A 17,001-nucleotide genomic window follows, 5' to 3' on the forward strand; every position below is an offset into this window, starting at 1 on the left:
GAGAGGTTTTTGCTATAGGGTGTGTGCACTCACCAGAAAAACAGAGAGATAGAAAGCGAGAAATCACCCCCCACACACACTGAGGGGGGTGGCCACACTGCAATCCCTTCTCCTCCATTCTCCTCTCAAGATCTTGGGCACGCACGCACACGATGCATCCAGCATGAGTTTAAGCCACCAGGTCCAGGACTCAAACCACGGTCGGCTGCATGGGAATTCAGCGACATAGCCATTACGCTAACTGCTAGTCCCAGGGATTTTTAAAAAAGGCTTACAATCTGATCTTTAATTAGCAGAAACCTACACTAGAAATCACTTCTCATACAGGTAAAAGAATAGTTTTTTTTTTAAGTGCAGTCTACATAAATTTAGTAGAGGTGTAAGTTTATTCAAAAGGTAATGTAATTACTGTAGTTGATTTTCAGCATCTTAAATGAAAATCAAATAGCTGTACTTGCTATTGATTCATAATTCACTGCAAAATACAATCATACCATCTGTTAAAAGTTATTAGGTACATCTGTGTTTGCTTCACACAAAAGAAAATCTAAGGAACCTCAATTTAAACATGTAGGAGTTTGTTTAAATTACAAAACTAGAAGTCAACTGGTAGTAAACTGATAATGGAGTGCTTTGCAATGCTAGATCCACATGAAAAGGTCTCAAGTTCATGTACTAGGTCTCCCTGTACATGCCAGGTACATGCTCATGTGTGCCCATAATCCAGTTTGGCTGAGGCTGGGAATGAATTGCAATATGAAGACCTCGTTGCGGGTACCTACCTCTGTGTGTGTGTTTCTGTCTCCCTCACTCGTGAAGGAAAACATAAGTACACTTAAAAGGAAAAAAAAGTAATTGCGTATAAACTGGGCTGGCACAACTGCAAAACAATGCAATGACAACCTCAACATGAATTTCTAATTTGTTTCTCTTCAAGTTGCTGTCTTGTGATATGGATTTGACCCTTACACTTATAAGATTTTAGGAAACTCTGGATACCATGTTCATTTTCCTGCCAAGAGCATGTGCCAACAAACTGTCCATTTTTACAGAAAACCTTAGCTCTCCTGGAAAACCTGTATAGTAGAATTTCTCCTATTTTTCACTGTTACATCCTGAGTATAACATTGCAATAGTCCTCCCTTATCCATGAGAGGTATGTTCCAATACTCCCAGTAGATACCTGAAAATATAGATAGTACTAGTCTTATAAATGCTTTTTTTCTTCAATCAGATAACCAACACAGCTACTAAGAAACTAAAGAACAGGCAATATATTCAGAAATTTAAAACTTATGAATGTTTATTTCTGGAATTTTCCTCTTAATATTTTGGAACATATTTGACTGCACTGCAGATAACTGAAACCACAGAAAACAAAACTGTGGGTAAGGGAACTATTGAATACTGTCTATTTTATTTTCCTCATTTTATCTTTTTTTAAAATAATTATTTACTTTGCATTCATTCATTGAACATCATCACAGCATACAAGATGCAGTTTCCCATCCAGAATACACTGTATAATGACTTAGTCATACATGTTATCGTCACAAATAATTTTTCATTTCTTGTTTCTCACTCTCTGCCATATCCCACCCACCTCCCACTCTATCTCTGGTATCTGCAGTTGCTTTCCATTCCTTTTTTTTTCTCCCACATTTTATTGGTTAACAAAATATCTTAATTGATCTAACTACTTGCAATAGCAAGTTCAGCTGATATATACATATCTGTGAACAAATGTTTGGCTTTAGGCATGAAACTGTTGAGTAGAATGAATATACTATAAAATAGCACCCAGCTGAGGCTATATAGCTTACTGTTCTTATTACATAGGTATTTTTAATATGTTTTTTAATTTCTTTTTTTCACTTTTTTTATTTCATTTTATTTTATACATTCAATCACATTATTTAGCTTACAAAATGAATATTTCAACAGGTGAACATTTCTCCCTAGTCCAGTTGATAAAACTATAGAATATCTTCAACAGATAATACCACGTTTCTTTGTCCCATTAATGCTTTGCCTCCCTATTTTTCTTCTAAATGTCCTTCCTCAGACCCTCCTCTTTCACACACACTATATCTGGTATTTACATCCATATACTGAGTTTCTATATCCTTTAGTCAATCAGTTTCAGTCACAGAGTGCAGACACTCAATATATGTTAAGTAGGGACATACAATGTCTCTCCTTCATAGCCTGGCTTGCTTCACTCAGCAGTAAATCTTCCATATTCATCCACTTCCTGTCAAAAGCCAGGGGTTTGTTGTTTTTTAGGGCTGAATAGTATTCCATTGAGTATATTTGCCACAGTTGTTCTATCCATTCATCTGTTTCTGGCTTGCTTCACTCAGCAGTAAATCTTTCATATTTGTTCACTTTCTATCAAATGCCAGGGTCTTTTTTGTTAATTTGTTTTTTATGGTTGAATAGTATTCAAAGAGTATATGTGCCACACTTTTTCAATTGAATTACCTGATTGTGGACATTTGGATTGGTTCCATGTCTTAGCAGTTGTAAATAATGCTGCAATAAACATAGATGTGGAAGATGTGGAAGCACTTTTCTGAATGGGCATTCTCCTATCCTTTGGATATATATACCAGGAGTGAAATTGCTGGATCATATGGTATTTCTATTTGTAGATCTTTGAGGAACCTCCATGTTGTTCCCGATAATGGCTGGACCAATTTACATTCCCACCAAAAGTGTAGGAGAGCAATTTTTTATCACAGTCTTGCCAGCATTTATCATTTTTGTTTATTTAAATCTTCACCATTCTGACTGGATGTGGTGATATCCTATTGTGGGTTTGATTTCCATCTCCCTTATGATGATGAATGTTGAGCTTTTTTTTTTTCACATACTTTCTGTTTTTTTTATGTCTTCCTTGGAGAGTTGTTTGTTTAGCTCATTTTCCCATCTTTTAATTGAATTGATTTGTGTATTCTGGTTATCAGTCCCTTATCTGAGGCATAGTTTACAAAAAATATTCTCCCTTTCCAAGGGTTGTTGATTTACACTAATTACTGTGTCTTTTGCTGTGCAGGAATTTCTTAATCTGATGTAATCCCACTTGTCTATTTTGGAGCTTATTACCTATGCTTTGGGGGTCTTATTTAAGAAATCCTTGCCTACTGTGATATCTCCAGGGTTTCCCCAGTGTTTCCCACCAGTAGTTTTATAGTTTGAGGTCTTAGGTTTGGATCTTTGATCCACTTTGAGTTTATTTTTGTTAATGGTGAGAAATAGAGGTTCAGATTAATCTTTCTGCAGGTGGATACCCAGTTTTTCCAGCACCATTTGCTAAAGAGGTTTTCCTTTCCCCACTGGTTTGACTGGTGTCCTTTTTCAAAAATTAGTTGGTTGTATGTTTTGGGGTTTATTTCTGAAGTCTCTATTTTGTTGCATTGGTTCACATGTATGTTTCTGTGCCAGTACCATTGCTGTTTTGATTGCCACAGCTTTGTAATATATTTTGGGGTCAGGGAGTGAGATGATTCCTACTCCACTCTTCTTTTACAGAATTGCTTTGGTAATACAGGATTTTTTATGATTCCAGACAAATTCTATGATTGTCTTTTCTAGATCTGTAAAGAATATTTTTGGTAATTTTATAGGAATTGTGTTAAATATGTAGATTAATTTGGGTAAAATTGTCATTTTGATTATATTCTGCCAATCCAGGAACACGGGATATTCTTCCACTTTTTTGTGTCATTTTTAATTTCTTTTTATAGGTTTTCATAGTTTTCCTTGTAGAGGTCTTTGACTTCCTTGGTTAGATTTATTTCTTGTTATCTCATACTTTTTGCGACCGGTAAGTGGGATAGCTTTCTTCAGTTCTACCTCAGTTTGCTTGTTGTTTTTGCATAGAAATGCTATAGAATTTTGTATATTGATTTTGTATTTTGCTACTTTACTATATTCATTTATGATTCCAGAAGTTTTTTCATAGATGTGTTTGGGTCTTCTATGTATATAATCATGCCATCTGCAAATAGAGATAATTTCAACTCTTTTTTCCCTATTTGAATGCCTTTTATTTTATTCTCCTTTTTTATTGCATTGGCTAGGACTTCCAGCACTATATTGAAAAAGAGTGGAGAAAGTGGGCATCCTTGTATAACACTAGATTTTGGTGGTAAAGATTTCAGCTTTTCCCCATTCAGTATAATGTTAGCTATAGGTTTTTCATAGATGGCTTTTATTGTGTTGACCCTTATATGCCAATTTTGCTGAAAGTCTGCATTATAAAGTGATGTTATATTTATCAAAATCTTTTTCTGCATCTATTGATATGATCACATGGTTTTTATCTTTCTCTCTGTTAATATTGTGTATTACATTTATGATTTTTGCATTTATTGAACCACTTTTGCATCCCTGGAATAAAACCTACCTGATTGTCATGTATAATCGTTTTTATATGTTATTAGATATGATTTGCTAGTATCTTGTTGAAATTTTTTTCTTCTATGTTCATCAAAGGTACTGGTTTGTAGTTTTCCTTTCTTGTCATGTCCTCGTTTGTTTGGAGATGAGGGTGATGGAATCTTCATAAAATAAATTTGGGAGGGCTCCTTTTGGATCTTTAGAAATTATTTGAGTATAATGGGGTTTACCTATTCTTTAAAAGTTCTCAAGAATTCAAAAATGAAGTCTTTAGAACTGGGCTTTTCTGGGACCAGCAGTTAGCGTAGTGGCTATGTTGCTGGACTCCCACATAGTCGACTGCAGTTCGAGTCCCGGACCCTGTGGCTTAAACTCACGCTAGATCCCGAGAGGAGAATGGAGGAGAAGGGATTGCGGGCATGGTCATCCCCGCTAGGGGGCGATTTCTCGCTTTCTATCTCTCTGTCTCTCTCTGTCTTTCTGGCGAGTACACATGCCCTATAGCAAAAACCTTAAATAAATAAATAAGGTAAGAGAGAAAGAAAGAAAGAAAGAAGAAAGAAAGAAAGAAAGAAAGAAAGAAAGAAAGAAAGAAAGAAAGAAAGAAAGAACGAACGAACGAACTGGGCTTTTCTTTGTTTAATTTAGTTTCATTGTTAGTTATGGATCTATTCAGGCTTTTTTTAATGCCCTCCTGATTCAATCTTGGTAGCTTATATGTGTCCAGGAATTTGTCCCATCTCATGCAGGTTTTCTTCTTTGTTGGTGTATAGTATCATTCAATGATATTTTGTACTTTTATTGTTTCTGTTGTAAGATTGCCTGTTTCATTACAAATTGGACTTATCTGGTTCCTTTCTCTCTTCTTATGTACTTTAGCTAGTGGTGTGTCAATCTTGTTTATCTTTTCAAAGAATCAGCTTTTGGTTTCATTTATTTTCTGTACAGTTCATTTATTTCTATTTCATTTTTTTCTGATCAAGTGTTTATTATTTCTTTTCTCGTGGCATTTTTAGATTTCTTTATTGTTGTTTTTCTAATTCTCTGAGGCATGATGTCAACTTGTCCATTTACCATCTCTCCATCTTTTTCTTATGCACACTAATTGCCATGAACTTCCCCCTTATGACTGCTATTGCTGTGTCCCATAGATGATGCAATCTTGTGCACATATTATCTGTGGTTTCCATGAATCTTTTGATTTCATTCTTAACTTCTTCAGTAGTTGTGAAGTCATTCGGGATAGGTTGTTTATTTTCCATGTTTGTGTATTTCTGAGGGTTTTTTTTTCTGAAATTAATTCTATTCACTACAAAAGATAGCCATAGGGGCCAGGCAGTGGGCTGGTTAAAGCAGTTGGATCCTATATAGCCAACTGAGTAGTTCAAGACCTATACCCAGCATATACATGTGTGCCCAAAATTCCAAGTAGAAAATGGAGGAGAAGGGATTTACAGCATGGCCATCCCATCTGGCAGGGCAGTTCATTGCTTTTTCTTCCTCTCCCTCTTTCTTTTCTTTTTTTTTTTTTCTTTCTCTCTCCAGCAAATGCATACACCTTATTGCAAAAATAAAAATAAATTAATAAAAAAAGTTAGCTGTAGAATCTGCTAATCAATAAATAAATGTAAAAAATAAGATTGGACCAGTGAAGTTTGTGTTTGGCCACATATATTCAAAAGTAGATGGTCCAAGTCTGACAGGCAGCCAGGTGACCCCTCTTAGCATGGACGCACCAGGTTTGATCTGCTGTCTTTGCCATCCTTTGCAGTGTCCATCATTCCTGAAAAAAAAAATGCCTGGCTGCTCTCTGCTGTCATCTATGGCTCTGTTATGAGCATACATTAGCTGACACAATTTTATTTGATAAAGAAAGCTTTAACTTTTCTGGAAGTGCTCTTTTTGCTTCATTGGCATTTGCACTCCATTGGCCACACTTTTACATGATCTCTTTTAGCTGCAAATGAACTTGGAAACCAAGTTTTTTGATTTAACGCCTAACTTTCTAGAGCTAAACCCAGATATTGTTAAGGCAAAGGAGTTTATAGCAGGCAATAGCAGTGTTGGGGCCTGGCATTCCAGTGGTTTCTGGGAATGATACACTAACGGCTTAATGCAATTTTCTATGCACAAACAGTTTTAACTTTGTATATTGCCACACACATCTTAACATATATACATAGTGGAATACATGAAGACATTAGAAAGTATTTGCCTGAATAAGGATGGTACTCTTATTTCTCCATTTAGCCAGATGGTGCTTCTCTCAACAGTACTACTCTATCCAATGGGTCCCAATATGAAGAAGTGAGTTTCGCAGTTCCCAGACGAGACTCCATGGTAAGTCATCACACATCATCACAATTGCATGCCAAGGTAACTGTTGTAGGAAGGTAAGAAGAAGCAATTTCATCAAGATAGATCAAAAGAAAACAAAAAAAAACTTGAACTAAGATAACAAGGAAACTACAAATACTAGGAAACTAACCAACCTGTTAACATTTAAGGAGGTTCAAAACTCAGAACTGAATAGATCTCAATTTAGAAAAGGACCCCATGAATTCATACCACTCTGGCCAGGAACCCAAGGGTATTTTTTTTACATGTATCAGATGTGCAGGAATTTGTTAACTTTGGTCCTCTTGTGTGAGGGCACACAGAAATATACCAGAAGTTTGATGTTCCTGCTTATTTCTGCCATCTTAACCCAGAAGTTCTTCCTTACAAACAGGATAAACTGAAGTCTTTTATCCTGATACTGAAGACTCACCACTATAGTCTTCATTTCCAGATTTAGTTCTTGGTACTCACCCATCCAAACCCTTTCTCTTCAGACAAATTCACTCACTTGGGCTCGATTAACAAAACTTACACAGTGGTAATGCAACTGACCCTGCATGGAAAAAGTCTTGGGTTTCTGTCCCAGGATGTCCCTGAACACACCAGGTACATGTGTCCATGATCCAGACTGGCTGAGTCTAGGGATGAATCATGTGATCTGGGTCAGCTGAGACTAGGGGTGGGTCATGACATGACGACTTTGTTGGATGTACCTGTCTATCTTTCTCCCATGGAAGATAAATAAATAAATAAATTAATTAATTAATTAAAATCTTGTCATTCCTCCTCTCTGTATCCCTACTGAGAATCCTTGCTTGTTGTTTCTAGTAGATGCTCTGGCGGGGGGGTGCTATAATGGACTCTTCTCTGGAGAACAGTAAGAGACCCACTGAATGAGATAGCAATTCTCTGATGGCAAGTTAATGGAAAGCAGCAGTTTGTACTGTAGTTGCTCAAATGGAGGTGACACCTTCAAATGATCCTCTGAAGCATTCATTAGTTTCTCAACAGTTCTCCATTCTAAGAAATGGGTAGTTGACATTCACTTGCATGACACGCTTCCAGGGTATCCCACTTGTTCAGAAGCTATTAATCTCGTGTAAATTACCTTTTCCGCTGTGTTTTTAGTTTTTTTGGTTATGGAGTTGTTTTGTTGCACAGTGATCATTTAAAAAAGGATACAATATGTGAGTGACTTATTTTATCAATGAGTAACTTATTAATTATAGGTAGGCTGAAGGTCACCCACAATGTCTGACCCAGTGGCTATAAATCCAACTCTTACTTTCCAAACTAAGACCATGTCTTGAAATGCAAATGAGTGAGAATGTTTATTTTAGAGATCATCTCAAATCTACCCACTTACTAAAGAAAACAAAGTAAGTCATTCACAGACTCGGGTAACTACTGAAATAAGGAGTTACCTGTGATAGAAGGTACTCAGTTGGGCTGTTCCCCTGGGACTGAGGACTCCTACACTAAGCTCTTGCCCAGGATCCTTTTTCTTCTGTCTCAGCTGATAGCACCCATTTAGTCAAGCCTCAGCTCTACCCCACCCTTTCTCCTCCATTTTATTATGTAAATGATTCTAGAATATTTCTACTCTCCTCCTTTCTTACAGCCACTTTCTTAACACAGAAACCTATCATCATCTTTCAGTATTGAAATGAGCAATGTCCTAGACTTTAGCTTTCTACACCCTCCTGGCCTGTTCCTCCTACAGCTGCAAGTTATTGACCTTAAATGCAAAGCTTGTTTAAAGCCTGCAATAGTTTTCCAACACCTTCTAGTTAACAGAAAGCTCCTCTGATAGTCTTCCCCCATCTCTCTCTAGGTTACTTTAACATCCCAGCATTTTAAGAAACTGGCAACAAAGGGCTACATGTGGTTCCATGTATACACCAGTTCAATTTGACACAAGGTGATTGCACAATTGAGTTGCCATAAAGGATAGTAGCCATACCTTGTTTTCTATGCTTTTCCACAGCAGTTTCGTGAACATATATATATATATATATTTATTTATTTTTATCTACTTATTTGTCTCATAAGAAAAAGAGAGAGATCTCCCCCAACTGGATCTTAACCCCACAGTTCACCGGTAGCAAGACCTGGATCATAGGTACCTACACACAGCATGCTCAGGGAGGTCTCCAGTTGGGAACTGGGAACCTTCCCATGTAGGTCAGCTTCACAGAACACCATGTTTTACCACTGCACCACTGTCCAGCCCTCACAATTTTATTTTTAAGACTGATGCCAGTCATTTTTTTCTTCCTCTTCATTCTTTGCTGCTATCTTCTCCATGTCTTTGGTTCATTCAGTTATTCAGTCAACAAATCTTTATGGAGGGCATACTATCTACAAATAGGATTCTTGAAAATTTAATAATGGAAGAAAAACAAGAACTTGTGTGGTGGTATTACACAGAACTGCCCTAGGTAAGGTAATTGCTCAGATTTCATTGTTGTTTTTATTTTGCTTTTCTGAAAACAAACTGAATGTCAATAATGACATAAATAAATGTCTTGGCGGTATTGTGCCTAAAAAATTCTCACTGACATTAATCTCCAACTTGATTCACTGTGGATTATTTGTTATTGAGCGTATCTTTATTTATGAAGGTTAAACAAAATGGTCAGTTGATAGTGTAGCCCTACAGAAGCCAATTTAACCCTCACTGTACCTTCACTGAAGGTATTCTAGAAATTCTTCCCTGAGGTAACTATATTACGAGTCCCTTGCTTTTTGGTTAGAAGAAACAACAAGCATCCCAGTTTGGTTCCCCAGTCTCTTCTGAATGGTGAGATTTCCAATAACTTAGTGAAGAACTGGCAAGAATGTCCATGCTATAACGCCTGCAAAGGTAAATCTGTCCTTTCAGAGTAAATTTCCAAGAATAATTTACTTTCATATATAAGACTGCAAGGGGACACCACAACTTGCCCTGTTGAAATTTATGATGTGAAATAGTATGAAGTAGGTAACCTAATGTTATCTTTTCCAAAAAGATAGCCTTGACTTGGTCAGTTCATTTTTTTGAATCGTAATTTTTTCTACATGCTTAAAATGCCACTTTATGGTAAGAGGTCTGTCTGTATCATTTGTTTTTGAAATCTGTTAGGGAAAATTCACTCATCCAAATTTGAATAAAAATGTTCTCATTTTCATTTTAGTTATTTTTTTCTTCCAGATAAACTTAGAAAAAGACTATGGCTGCTTTATAAAAATCTTTTTAGTACTTCATTTAAAAATTTATTGAATTTAAATATCAATGTTGGAAAGAGAGTTCATACATTAAAACATTGAGTCCACTGAAAACAATGATTTTGTCTTTCCATTTTTTATGTCTTCTGTTTTTTAGTAAAATTTCTGAGTTTTATTTAAGTTTTATGCATTTTTCATTGGTTAATTGCAAGGAACAGAATAATTTGCATTGATATTTTAAATGGTAAGGTTTTCTAGCTTGTTTATGCAGATATATAAGGAAAGTAGTTATTTTTGTTCTTATAATAGTGTCTCATATAACTTTGTAAAACTCTTTATTTCTAAGGAGTTTTTATTTGACTTTATAATTTTTGCAGATATCATTTACATATACTGCAATTTTCTGGAGAGGTTTTCGCTATATTAAACTATAATGTAAATATTATAATATGTAATTTATGAAGATATACATATCTATAATTTATAATGAATAATTTTTTGATGGTGTTTGTTTATAATGCCACCAAGGCCTGCTATCATGGTAAGCATTAAGCCTTGGTTAATTTTCAACAGATGTAGTTTAAAGGTTATACAAATTTATTTCTATTCCAACATGTATGAATTTTGTTAACGTATACTTGTTCAATCAACACACATAGTTCATTTAGAATTTCAAGAGATGCTGGGACCAGCAGTTAGCGTAATGGCTATGTCGCTGGACTCGCATGTAGTCGATGGCGGGTCAAGGCCCGGACCTGGTCACTTAAACTCACGCTGGGCGCGTGTGCATGCATGCCCAAGATCCCAAGAGGAGAATGGAGGAGAAGGGATTGCGGAGTGGCCATCCCCCCTGGGGGGGGGGGGACTTATTGCTTTCTGTCTCTCTGTCTCTGTCTGTCTGGTGAGCACATGCGCCCTATAGCAAAAAACCTCTCCAAAAAAAGAAAAAAAAATAAAGAATTTCAAGAGATGCTGTCATAAATTTAAATATGTGTGTGTGTGTATACACACAAACATTTACATGTATAACTTTTTTTTTTGAGAGAGAGATTTTTGCTATAGGGTCCATGGGCTCACCAGAGAGACAGAGAAAAGGAAAGCAAGAAATCACCCTTCAGGGGAGATAGCTATGCCGCAATCCCTTCTCCATTCTCCTCCTGGGATTTTGGGCACACATACACATGCACCCAGCATGAGTTTCAAGTCACCTGGTCTGGCACTCGAATGACAATCAGCTATGTGGAATCCAGAACCTTAACCACTACTCCACCCACTGGCCCCTACATGTATAATTTTTAAATTGTCTGTGATGGTAAATATTACTTATTTTCTTGTTCTTAAAATCAGGGTCTTTTTAATCTTAATCAAAACTATAAATAGTGCTTATATCAACAACATTGCATAATCAATAAGTTTATTTATTAATTTTTTTCTTTTTTGGTGGGGGAGGGGGAGAGGTTTTTGCTATAGGGCACATGCACTCACCGGAAAGACAGAGTCAGAGAGACAGAAAGTGAGCAATCACCCCCCTCCTCCATTCTCTTCTTGGGATCTTGTGCACACATGCACACATGCCTGGTGTGAGGTTAAGCCAACAGGTCTGGGACTCAAACTGCACTCGACTACATGAGAGTCCAGCGACGTAGCCATTATGCCATCTGCTGGTCCCAAGTTTTATGTTTTTAGAACAATTTTAGGTTTGTAACAAAATTTAGTAACAGTACAGTGATTTCCTATGACTTTTATGTTACCCTACACAAGCATAACTGCCCCAAACAATAGTATTTTTTAAAAAATTACTAGCTTTATTTAGTTAAGCTTATTTTTTATCACAATAATTTATCAAACTTTTATTAATTGTTCTTCTTGGGTCTACTTGTATAATATTTTTCTAATCTACTAAATTAGAAACACATTTAACATATTTTTTTATCTTACTTATATGTAAGCTTAAGAATTAATCTCTGAGCCAGCCAGGGGCATGATGGTTAAGGCAGCTGGGTTCCACACAGCTGCTAATGCAATTGAAGGACTGGACCCAGCTCCTTGAAAAATACACCAGGCACATGTGTGTGCATGTTCAAAAATTCCCCAAAAGATGGAGAAATGGAGAAGAATGGATTATGGTATGGCCATCCCCCATGAGGAGTGCTTTTTCACTTTTTCTTTCTCTTACTCTCTCTCTCTCTTTTTCTTTTTCTGTCTGGTAAGCACCTGTACTCTTTAGCAAATTAAATAAGAATTAATCTCTCAATAATATTTTGGCCACTCTCATGGATATTAGGTATTTAGTGCTCTCGTTGTCTTTATTTTGTTTTAGCTATAGGATGCATGATCACCAGAGTGAGACACACACACACACACACACACACATGCACACAGAGACGGAGAGAGAGAGAGAGTGAGTCATCCACACAGGTATGGTCACAACAAAGTCACTTCTCCATTCTCCTCTTGGTATTTTGGGCACATATGTACATGTGCCCAGCATGTTTCTCAAGCTGCCAGATCTGGGACTTTAGCCTTGAAGTTGGTCAGATGGGATTCAGCCACGTTAACCACCACACCACTCACTGGCCCTCTCATTGTCTTTTTTGTTTGTTTGTTTAAGTTTATATTATTTCTTACATGCCTTTGGGTCCAGTTGTGTTACCACCGTGCCACTGCCTGGCCCCCTCATTGTCTTTGATATTTAGGTTATAATTTCATATTCACTTATTTTAAAATGTATTTTCTAATCCAAGATGTCATCAGAATGCCTTTAAATTCATGTTTGGACAGATTTTTGTAATTGTTATTTTTTTATTTTAAAATGTATGATGAACTATTTCTCAGTGAACGTGACTTACTTGAGTTTGTCTCTGGGGAATCTGTCACAGTATTTGCAAGACATGAATTTGTCAATTCTGCTCTGAGACATAGAAGAGGAAGATGGAGGAACGAGCTATTTCCTCAAAGACAGGCAGGTTTAGTATATAGAGTTCTAGCCCATAAACTCAAACCATGAGCAAAAGCCAAGCAGCCAGTTAGGGAGATCAGAAACAACTTTGGAATAAGCAAATTTCTCCTCTAACTAGTGAGAAGAGTGTTGAATATTTTTGTTCTGGTGTTTACTTAATGTGGAAGAAATATCAGATAACACTAGTCAAAGCCTGGTTTTAAAAGTAAACTAAAGAAGATAGTACCAAGTTTCTGCAACTTAGAATTTAAAATAATGCAAAGAAACCAACAGGTCAGTTCATGTACATGTTTTACAAATGCTGTTTCCTAGACTGTGATTTGCCTTCTCGATTATCTTTCAAAGACAAGTTTTTCATTTTGATGGTCTACTTTTTCACTTTTTAATGCCTTCATCTTTTTGTGTTTAAGAAATTCTGTCTAATCCAATGTCCCAAAAACTTTCTTCTGAGATACCCTCTGTAAGTTTAATAGTTTCAGTAATTGTGTTTGGATCTATAATTCACTTTGGGTTGATTTTTGTGACTTTTGTGTTAAGAGTCAAGATTTTTCTTCCAGATAGTTATCTCATTCTAACACCATTTGCTGCAAAGACTGTCTTTCCCCCCATTTAATTGCCATGAAAACTTTTTAAAAAACAATTCGACTAAAATAGGTCAAGGTAAATACCTTTCTATTTCATACCATTGATCTATATTTCTATTCTTATGTCAGTATTTGTCAGTTTCTGCAAAAAAGCCAACTGGAATTTTGATTGGGCTTCCCTCAATCTATGTATCGATAGGGACCAACTTAATATGAAATCTCCCAGTTCATGAACATTTAATTTTCTTTGCAATGTTGTTTTCATCATACAGTTATTAAAATTTGTTTACCAAATTTGGGACCAGCAGTCAGCGTAATTTCTATGTCGCTGGACTCCCACACAGTCAACCGTGGTTTGAATCCTGGACCCAGTGGCTTAAACTCACAGCAGGCGCATGTGTGTGCATGCCCAAGATCCTGAGAGGAGAATGGAGGAGAAGGGATTGCGGCATGGTCATCTCCCCTGGGGGGTGATTTCTCACTTTATGTCTCTTTGTCTGTCTCTTTCTGGAGAGCACACATGCCCTATATCAAAAACCTCTCAAAAAAAAAAAATTGTCAGGACCAGCAGTTAGTGTGATGGCTATGTCGCTGGACTCCCATGAAATTGTCGGGACCAGCAGTTAGTGTGATGGCTATGTCGCTGGACTCCCATGTAGTCAACCGCGGTTCGCATCCTGGACCCGGTGGCTTAAAACTCATGCCGGGCGTGTGTGCGTGTGTGCCCAAGATCCTGAGAGGAGAACGGAGGAGAAGGGATTGTGGCGTGGCCATCCCCCCTTGGGGGTGATTTCTTGCTTTCTGTCTCTCCGTCTCTCTCTCTGTCTGGCGAGTGCATGCACCCTATAGCAAAAACCTGTCAAAAAAAATGTTCACTAAATTTATTTCTATGTATTTTATGCTATCATAAATTTTAAAATTATTCTCTGCTACTCTATAAACAAAGATGATTTTTGTTTTTGTCTTATCATTTCAGTAAATGTGTTACTAGTTCTAATAGCTTTTTGTACATTCTTTAGGATTATCTATATGATCACACCATCTGCAAATAAAGACAGTTTTATATCTTCAAAGAAAGGAATTCTAAGTCCTAGCCTCCCGCACGTTAATCTCCAATCCTAGCTCAGTGTAACTCAGGCAGCAGAGCAAGTTTGAGCAGAAGTTTTGATGGCCTTTCCTTAGCACTCAAAACCCTGGTGGGAAAGATTTGTGGCTGGGCACATTAGGGAAATGGTAGGATCAGTTATTAACATGCAGGGAAGGTGGCTTTTTTTTTTTTTTTTGCTATAGGGCGCGTGCACTCGCCAGACAGACAGAGACAGAGATACAGAAAGCGAGAAATCAACCCCCAGCGGGGATGGCCACGCCACAATCCCTTCTCCTCCATTCTCCTCTCAGGATCTTGGGCACGCACATGCGCCCGGCGTGAGTTTTAAGCCACCAAGTCCGGGACGCGAACAGCGTTCAACTACGTGGGAGTCCAGTGACATAGCCATTACGCTAACTGCTGGTCCCGGGAAGGTGGCTTTTAATAGGAGTGGTTATAGGGACCAGTAGTTAGTGTAATGGCTATGTCGCTGGACTCCCACGTAGTTGAACGCTGTTCGCGTCCCGGACTTGGTGGCTTAAAACTCACGCCGGGCGCATGTGCGTGCCCAAGATCCTGAGAGGAGAATGGAGGAGAAGGGATTGCAGCATGGCCATCCCTCCTGGGGGGTGATTTCTCACTTTATGTCTCTCTGTCTCTCTCTGTCTGGCGAGCGCATGCGCCCTATAACGAAAAACCTCTCCAAAAAACAAAAAAATAGGAGTGGTTATAAATGTTAATATTGCTAATACAATTTTAAAAACAATGCTAGTCTGGTGGCCTAGTGGTTAAGGTGCTGGATTCTCACATGATTGACCATGATTAAAGTCCCAGACCTGGAGGCTTGAAGCTCATGCCAGCACATGTGTGTGCCTGTGTCTAAAATCCCTACAGGAGAATGGAAAAGAAGGGATTGCAGCATGGCTATTCCCATGGCGGGCGATTTCTCTTTTTCTCTCTGTCTCTCCAGCAAGTGCACACGTCCTATAGCAAAAATCTCTCTCTCTCAAAAAAAGAAAAAATGATGCTAGTCTTAATATATTTAATGGGTAAATGGATATTTTAAAACCATATACGCTAAGCATCTGGCTTTTCACCAACTACTTCAAAACTCAAGGGCCATTTATTGGCAAGCTGAATTCCTTTCTGATTTTCACCAAGCCATTCCCCTGCTTTAACATTTGAGTGAGCCTTCGTGTGTTTCATTATGTTTTGTTTTTAACCCCTAGAATCCAAAACTCAACTCCTCTCTCGACCAACTTTCAGAACCTCTCCAATTTGAACTGACTTACTTGATTAATTTCTTACATTTTTCTTTTTTCTTTTTAAGTTTATTTATTGGATAAGAGTGTGTGGAAGGGAGAGAAGTATCCTCAAGAGGGTCTCACACCAGAATTCCCTCCCCAAGGCTTACTAGCCAGCCAGGATCACAGACGTTCCCACCAGGGAACTGAACCTGTGACCTTTCATACAGCTCCAGCGTTATCTGAGCAGTAGGTTACCACTGCACCTCCTAGCCAGCCCAGTTTCTTATATTTTCTAATGACTTGATTCAACTCCTGTCACACCATCTCCCCGTAGTGTGTTGTGCTAAAATGCTTCAGATATTGCCATACCTGAAATTCCTACTTCCATTTCTAGTTGAATCCTTCTGCTGGTCTCTGCCTTTATAAGGCCTTTTCATTCTTCCTTGGCTTCCACCTCAAGTCAGGTACCTCATCAGTGAAAACCTTCCGGTGGCCCTATTCGCTCTCCATTATTCTCCATTAACACTTAAGAGTCTATATTACAGAAATGAGCTCTTTACAGTGGATTGATTTTTTTTTTTAATGATGTCGCATAGATGCTATTTATTCTGTTTTCCTCTTTGTAAGTAGCTTATGAACAGGAATTTAAACTCAAACTTCTGCTTTCTCCTAGAAAGTCCTGCAATAATTTACATTTGGTACAGTAGGCTGTCTAGAATCCAAGTAAACCAACTGAGTAGAGGGATGAAGTATAACTTTCCTATCTAGCGTAGACACTGACATTGGCCCAGTCTCTGTGGCAAAGTCAGTAGACAACTGGACTGTAGAGCTGGAAGCTACATACCAGCCACAGTTGAAGTCCCTCACCCAGGCAGCCTGAAAACATGCCAGGCATGTGTATGTGTGCAGGCTGGATCCTGGCAGGCTAGAGGGATGGAAGAAGGGAGTTGTATTATGACCAAGCCCTGTGGAGGTGCCTCTCTCTCTTTCTCTCTCTACTCTCATGCATGTACACATGCTCTATCATGAATAAAATAGATAAACAATTATCTATGAGGCTGACTCTCGTGGGAGAATTCTGTATTCACATTCAGAGACCTCCCTGAGCACAAACAGGCATGTTTGTGCCCATAATGCAGGACTGGCTGAAGACTCTGTTGAGGTACACTCTTT

At 37.8% G+C, this 17,001-nt stretch overlaps 1 protein-coding gene across 3 annotated transcripts in view; it reads left to right on the forward strand.

Moving 5' to 3' along the window:
* The window catches only part of ARHGAP28 (Rho GTPase activating protein 28), a 205,591-nt gene that overhangs the window by 147,563 nt on the left and 41,027 nt on the right, over positions 1 to 17,001 (forward strand). For 2 of the 3 annotated variants that reach the window (XM_006164003.1, XM_006164005.3), the window contains exon 5: positions 6,655 to 6,744. The exons of the other annotated variant lie outside the window; for it this stretch is intronic. In XM_006164003.1, the coding sequence (XP_006164065.1) occupies positions 6,655 to 6,744 (90 nt within the window). The remainder of the gene's footprint in view (positions 1 to 6,654; positions 6,745 to 17,001) is intronic. 3 annotated transcript variants of the gene reach the window in all.

This window comes from Tupaia chinensis, unplaced genomic scaffold (assembly GCF_000334495.1).
Source record: "Tupaia chinensis unplaced genomic scaffold, TupChi_1.0 Scaffold143584_1, whole genome shotgun sequence".
NCBI lineage: Eukaryota > Metazoa > Chordata > Mammalia > Scandentia > Tupaiidae > Tupaia > Tupaia belangeri.